Consider the following 7649-nt stretch of genomic DNA (forward strand, 5'->3'; position numbering starts at 1 on the left):
CCTCTTTCACCTGCATGACAATAGCAGTGTGAACAGACAACACAGAGTTACACATGGAATAAACAATTAACAAGTCAATAACACAGTAGAAAAAAATGGGCAGCATGGTTATCTCGATACATCTTTAATAAAGATAATGACGAACAATACAAAAACAATAAACGTAACATGAAAATCCGAAACAGCCCAATCTGGTGCAGTGCAAACACAGAGACATGAACAATCACCCACGAAACACTCAAAGAATATGGCTGCCTAAATATGGTTCCCAATCAGAGACAACGATAAACACCTGTCTCTGATTGAGAACCACTCCAGGCAACCATAGACTTTTCTAGACAACTGTACTACACCACAATCCCATAACCTACAAAAAAAAACTAGACAAAACACAACACATAAATAACCCATGTCACACCTGGCCTGACCAAAATAATAAAGAAAACACAAAATACTAAGACCAGGGCGTGACAACAGCAATTATTTGCCCTGTCCATAACAGTTTCCCAAAAATTATGCTGCAGTAAAGAGTACTTTACTGTTGAAAATACCTAAATTACCATATCATTTACAGTTTTTCGATCACAGTATATGCTTGGTAAGAATGACATGGTCAATGTTGCCAAAGTGAAGTGATACACATAACAATTATAAAAATAACAGCAACAACAACAATAAGAATAGTAGCTATAATACTATAATAGTCCCTCTCTATGTGCCTCTCCCTCCCTCCCTGGTCCTGTCCCTCTCCCCTCCTCCTTTCTCCTACCCCCTGTAGGCTATGCCTGGAGGCACGGGACCCCTACTGTGGCTGGGACAGAAAACAGAGAAGCTGCACCACTCTAGAGGACAGCTTCAACATGAGCCAGTGGAGTCAGAACATCACTGTGTGTCCGGTAAGATCCAACAGGGGCACACAGTTTCCCTCTCCCACCTCTCCTCATTGCATCTGTTGTCACTGGTGCACAATCCCCCATAACCCCATGGGACTGCCTGCCACATGGCAACACGGGCTGGCCGACACCCTGGAATACCTCCTGTCTGTCTGGTCTCTCCTAGGGACTGGCCCTACAGTAGTCTGACACTTTAACAATTTTGTGCTATGTCAACTCTCCTCAGGGACCCTGGTCCTGGTGTGACATTGTTACAGTTTGTCCAGGCCGCTCTCGCAAAATAATTTTTGAGCCTCAAGGGTCTTGTCATGCAGTACCACATGATTAATGATGGCATCCTGTCCGTTCCAGTCCCTGACGCTCCAGTCTCTCTCTGCCATGTCTGACTTTTTAGCTGAGGAACCAGACCACCAATGGCGTCTTTGGACCCTGGACGACGTGGCAACCATGCAGCAATGACGATGGCGACGGCACCAGCTCCTGTCTGTGTCGCTCCAGGGCGTGTGACAATCCCTCTGCTCGTTGTGGTGGGAGGAACTGTGAGGGGTCCACCATCGAAGTCTCCAATTGCTCCAGGTATGTAGAACCACCAACCAACCACACCAATCTTACTCACTGTGTGTCCCAAAAGGCACCCAAATCCCTATATAGTGCACTTCTTAGTCTCTCTGTGCATACTAGCATACTACATAGTATGAAGCAATGTATAGGGCATGCATTCTAAGCAGTATGCTTATAATGCTAGTGTGATATTGGACATCTGCTCTGGTCAAAAGCAGTGCACTATGGAGAATAGGGTCCCATTTCAGATGCATCCTCAGAAATGCAGCATTGTACTCAGGCTGTGACAGAATTAGCATTCTGGCAGGATAAGAGGTATGTCTGCAAAACAGGGTTTTGATTAAATAATGTAGGTGACATCCAAGTTTCCCTTCAGAGGTCTTGTACCGTCTGTGTCTAAGGAAATTGGTCAATCACCATTACTGTGAGAGAACAGCTCTCAGATACAAAGTGCCAGCTCCTTCATGTGCAGGTAGCTGTGTGTGTGTGTGTGTGTGTGTGTGTGTGTGTGTGTGTGTGTGTGTGTGTGTGTGTGTGTGTGTGTGTGTGTGTGTGTGTGTGTGTGTGTGTGTGTGTGTGTGTGTGTGTGTGTGTGTGTGTGTGTGTGTGTGTGTGTGTGTGTGTGTGTGTGTGTGTGTGTGTGTGTGTGTGTGTGTGTGTGTGTGTGTGTGTGTAACCATTACAAAGTGGCGGAGCTCCTTTCATAGGTATGCCAGATTAAACCCAGGGTGGGGAAATTGAATTGTGTTTAGCCAGAAGTCGCATGCAGACACCAGATAGGTGCAGTGAAACATGTTGTTTTACAGGGTCAGCTATAGTGGTGTGGCACTCCTGGAGCAAAGGAATGTATTTCTGCTGTATTTCTTAGCTCCTGAGCAAGTGGTTCTCTTTCCTCTCATAATAAGAAATGATGGCCATGATCAGAAGTATGTTGATTGCTTGAAGGAAGCTGAAATGGTGTATTGGCATGTTTGTGATTCTTTAAACCTTCTTTAATAACATCACATTTCTGTTGCTACAGAAATGGAGGATGGACACCATGGTCGTCATGGGGACAGTGCAGCACCACCTGTGGAACAGGGTTTGAGATGCGCCAGCGCTCCTGCAACAACCCCTCGCCCCGACATGGGGGACGTGTGTGTGTGGGCCCGGTCAGGGACGAGAGGTGAGAGGAGATGGAAGGCCTATTTGGGTCTATTTGAGAGAGAGCAATGTGAAGAAAATTTGATTTTGTCATACTTTTATCAAATGTAATTTCTTTGGCAAATAATTCAACAGTGTTTGTTTGACTCAAAAGAGCAACATTTATGGTTGGCATTTATGAAGGAATGACCTTTATGATTCATTTATGAGACATGATGTGCACTTTTCAGTAACAGTATCTGTCCTCAGTATCTTTTGGGGGATGACAGTCTTCGGTAAATGTCAGCCCTCTTACACACGCCAGTGCCTCTCATGTGAGGCAGAATACAAATTTCAATTTCTCACAAAATGGACAATAAAGTTTCTCTCCTCTCCACTTCTTCTAGGTTCTGTAACGAGGGTGTGTCGTGTCCCCAGCCTATCTTCTGGTCCCTATGGGGTGCCTGGGCTAAGTGCAGTGCAGAGTGTGGAGGAGGGGTCCACTCCAGGGTCAGAAGCTGTGAGAACGGGAACAGCTGCCCAGGCTGCGCATTGGTATGAGACACACACACTTGCACAGACACACAGGCATCAACAAATCCATGCCATACTTACCTTCCCTTTCATACAAGACTCCTTTCTCTCCGTGGGATGTGTGAAGTTACGGTTCAGCTCAGTCTTGACTGGTTTCAGATGACTGAAATTCAGTTTGAGCTGAAATGCTTTCCCTCCTCTCAGTCAAGTTGGGCTTCCCACTGTGGACTCTAAAACATGCTCTAAACTGAGGATTTAGTTACTTTCATTATGAGTCCAATTAAAGTGTTGTGAAGCAGCCAAACAACTCTCAGTATAAAATGGAGAAGAAAAAAGATTTTAAAATAATTACCTCTCTTTCTCTGTCTCTCCCTCTCCCTTGCCCCCGCCTCCTCTACCTCTCCCCCTTTCCAGGAATACAAGGCGTGTAACCTTGAGGCGTGTCCAGAGGTGAAGAGGAACACCCCTTGGACCCCGTGGATGCCTGTCAACGTGACGCTGGGCGGAGCACGCCAAGAGCAGAGGATGCGCTACATGTGCCGCGCCCAGCTGGCAGACCCTCACGAGCTGCAGATTGGACGACGCAAAGTAGAGACCCGCTTCTGCCCCAACGACGGCATGGCCACCTGCGAGACTGACAGTGAGTGCTTGTCAATCGTAGCGGCTTTGGGTGTTGCTAGCTAACTGATTTGTGTGGCTTTACACCAAGTGAAGCATGGATGAAAAGGATGCACCTGTCCAACACCAATCATTATTCTCTGGCTATTCTCTAAGCATTGTGGGGGTAAAACTGCCCTGACACAGTCACCACACTGTATCTCTCCCTGGGTGAACAGATTGATCACTAGAAATATATGGCGATTTCAGATGTTTGAAAAGGTCTCGAGAACATCAATATATGCCTTAGACCAATGCACTACGGCAATTCACAATTCTCTAGCAAGCCGTGAGAAGGTAATAGTGAAGGTAATAATGAGAATAAGAATAATACTGATGATACTTGAAGGTAATAGTGCGTCATTTTGTTTGGTTTTAAGCCTTCCCCAAACCTTAGCCCTAAACTTAACCACACAGACTTAATGCCAGCTCAAAGACAGAACTACATGCATTTTTTTAAAGGCACATATCAATGCATACTGATATCAAAAACTGGCTAGGTCAAATAGGGGAGAGGCGTTGTACCGTGAGGTGTAGTTTTATCTGTTTTTTTTAAACCTAGTTTGTTGTTTATTTGAGCAAAATGAGATGGAAGGATGTTCCATGCAATAAGGGCTCTATATAATACTGTACGCTTTCTTGAATTTGTTCTGGATTTGGGGACTGTGAAAAGACCCTGGTGGCATGTCTGGTGGGATAAGTGTGTGTGTCAGAGCTGTGTGGAAGGTGACTGCAAACAATTTGGGATTATAAACACAATGTTTCTTCTAAAAAGAAGTGATGCAGTCAGTCTATCCTCAACTCTTAGCCAAGAGAGACTGCCATGCATAGTATTTATATCACCCTTCTGATTACAATGAAGAGCAAGACTTGCCACTCTGTTCTAGACTAGCTGCAGCTTAACTAGGTCTTTCCTTGCAGCACTGGACCACACGACTGGACAAGAATCAAGATAAAACAAAACTAGAGCCTGCAGGACTTGCTTTTTGGAGTGTGGTGTCAAAGAAACAGAGCATCTCTTTATTTTCGGCTAGACCTCTAACCATCTTGAAAACCATTGAATCTATATGTTTTGACCATGACAGTTTACAATCTAAGGTAATGCCAAGTAATGTGTGTGTGTGTGTGTGTGTGTGTGTGTGTGTGTGTGTGTGTGTGTGTGTGTGTGTGTGTGTGTGTGTGTGTGTGTGTGTGTGTGTGTGTGTGTGTGTGTGTGTGTGTGTGTGTGTGTGTGTGTGTGTGTGTGTGTGTGTGTGTGTGTGCTGCGGGGTTGAGGCTACGAACTCATAGGCTCTCATCCCTTCCAGGCTTCTGGGAGGGAGGGTGGACAATGAGCCTGTCATAGCGGATGTAAGCAATGTCCCCACGCTCTCTGGCACCTTTCGTGGCTGGGATCAGTTCTTTCCTCTTCTGGCACACAGCTTCAGGATAGTTCTTGTTGAGGAAGATATACATTCCCCTCATGTTCTTGGCTCTTTTCAGAACAGCTACCTTGTCCTAGAACCTCAGGATCTTGACCACTATTGGCCTGGCTCTATCACCTGGGCTGGTGGTGGGTTTTCCAGTCCTGTGGGCGCGCTCCACCTCAATCTTCCTGTGGTCCATCTTCAATTTCTCAGAGATCATTTCCCTCACTCTGTCCTCAGGGGACGGCAGGGTAGCCTAGTGGTAAGAGTGTTGGACTAGTAACCGGAAGGTTGCAAGTTCAAATTCATGAGCTGACAAGGTACAAATCTGTCGTTCTGCCACTGAACAGGCAGTTAACCCACTGTTCCTAGGCTGTCATTGAAAATAATAATTTTTTCTTAACTGACTTGCCTAGTTAAGTAAAGGTAAAAAATATTTTTAAAAAGGTCTCATGTGGAGATTCTGCAATTCTGTCCACAACTATGTTGTTCTGCCTTGATTGTCCCTCAAAACTGATTTATCTGTCATTGTTATCATGGATTCACACACAGAACTGACGTCCTCTCTCAATGACTTACAGATTGCTGTCGTCTTGCTGTTCTCCTGTTTTAACTCATGGAGCTGACCCTGGGAGAACTGCAAACTGTTCTGCAGGTCCTGTACCTTTCTGGTCAGGTCATCCATTCTTTTATTAGTAGAATTCACAAGTATTTGGACAAAACATTTGAAGCTATTTTCTTGTGGCTGTAACAACTGCTTTTAGGTCTCTTTTTGTTAGTTTAAAAATCCTTCACGTGTGATGGAGAGACACCACTGTCCTCAATGGTACTCCCGCCGGCTTTGGTCTTTGTCATGGTAGCAACGTAGGTTACGCTGTTACTCCTCACAGTTCCAGACAGGGCAGGTCACAGGGAAGATTGAAAACAACAAACAGCAGGGATCTAGACAGCCACAAACCCTTGAACGGTCCTAGTCACAATGGCTAACCACGTTGGGGCTGCGTTCAAGAAAACCTCACTAGCTTGATAATCAGCTAGCTAGCAGCTAGGCTAGCTGCAATGCCAAATAGCTCCACAGACCAGTCCTTGGTCGGCAGGATCACTGGAAAGAGACCAGCAGTCCCAGCAACTGACGTCAACTGCTTCTTAGTCCAAACTAAGAAGCTAGGTAGCTACCAATAACTTTCCAATACACTTATAAACAACAAACTTTCCAAACAAACAAAACCTAGCTCTTCCTCGTTCCACATTCAACAGGAGGTGATGTGTATTGGGAACAGGAGAAGAGGGGGACAAGAGAATAGGGGACAAGAGGCCAGGAGGACCATAGGACAGGAGGACAGGGGGTCAGAAGGACAGCAGCAGGACAGCAATTGGTCCCCTGGCCTGGTCTCAGTAATCTGTCCACTGTATGTGTGAGCTATTCCATAGACATATTATAACATACACTGCTACCGTAGTACTCTATGACCAGTGTAATGTAGAAGTAGATGTGATCAAGTCTATTGAGTAGACCAGTAACCTGTGTATTAACCCTTTCCTATAGCTCTGGTGGAGGACCTCCTGAGGACCCCTGTGGTACAGTGGCGGGCTCCGGCTGGTCGTCATGGGAGACGTGGTCCGCCTGCTCCCAGGACTGTGCCAAAGGGTACCGTACCCGCAAGCGCACCTGTGCCACGCCAGAGGGCAAGGTTGCCCCCCCAGCCTGCAGGGGTTCGCCCGTAGAGTACCAAGACTGCAACTCTCAGGCCTGCCCAGGTAAAGGGGAAAGGACACAAGCACACATCCACAAACACACTGTTATGCACTGTTGCCTATTGGGACAGTCTTCAGTCTGGCAGGTACAGTGGGGCAAAAAAGTATTTAGTCAGCCACCAATTGTGCAAGTTCTCCCACTAAAAAAGATGAGAGAGGCCTGTAATTTTCATCATGGGTACACTTCAACTATGACAGACAAAATTAGAAAAAAATCCAGAAAATCACATTGTAGGATTTTTTATTGAATTTATTTGCAAATTATGGTGGGAAATAAGTATTTGGTCACCTACAAACAAGCAAGATTTCTGGCTCTCACAGACCTGTAACTTCTTCTTTGAGAGGCTCCTCTGTCCTCCACTCGTTACCTCTATGATGAAAATTACAGGCCTCTCTCATTTTTTTAAGTGGGAGAAATTGCAGAATTGGTGGCTGACTAAATACTTTTTTGCCCCACTGTATACATGCATGCACACATACACGCATGCACACACTGCTCCCATAACTACAAAATATTATCTACAGTTGTGGTTGGCATAATACACAATTTAACACACAGCACCAGGGGAGAGACATGTATGCTAATGCTAATGCCAGTCCTCTAAAGTAATGCTGAGGGAATCATTAATTAGCTAATGGCTAGCATGGCAGCGGAGCAGAACCCTGCTAAGACGAGTCCTTGGTTTCAGTAGCTGGAGTCAGTTCCGTGTTTGAACTAAAG

General features: G+C 45.6%; 1 protein-coding gene across 1 annotated transcript; it reads left to right on the forward strand.

Annotated features, from left to right (window-relative positions):
- Positions 1-778: 778 nt before the first annotated feature.
- Positions 779-6931, forward strand: LOC124019436 (semaphorin-5B-like; the record flags this gene model as incomplete). Its single annotated transcript, XM_046334780.1, has 7 exons — positions 779-896; positions 1288-1469; positions 2476-2619; positions 2984-3131; positions 3525-3750; positions 6720-6751; positions 6808-6931. Coding segments are annotated over 7 exons (974 nt in total), but the record flags the coding sequence as incomplete, so codon positions are not given.
- Between the last annotated feature and the right edge of the window lie 718 nt (positions 6932-7649).

This window comes from Oncorhynchus gorbuscha, unplaced genomic scaffold (assembly GCF_021184085.1).
Source record: "Oncorhynchus gorbuscha isolate QuinsamMale2020 ecotype Even-year unplaced genomic scaffold, OgorEven_v1.0 Un_scaffold_9250, whole genome shotgun sequence".
In the NCBI taxonomy this organism is placed as follows: domain Eukaryota; kingdom Metazoa; phylum Chordata; class Actinopteri; order Salmoniformes; family Salmonidae; genus Oncorhynchus; species Oncorhynchus gorbuscha.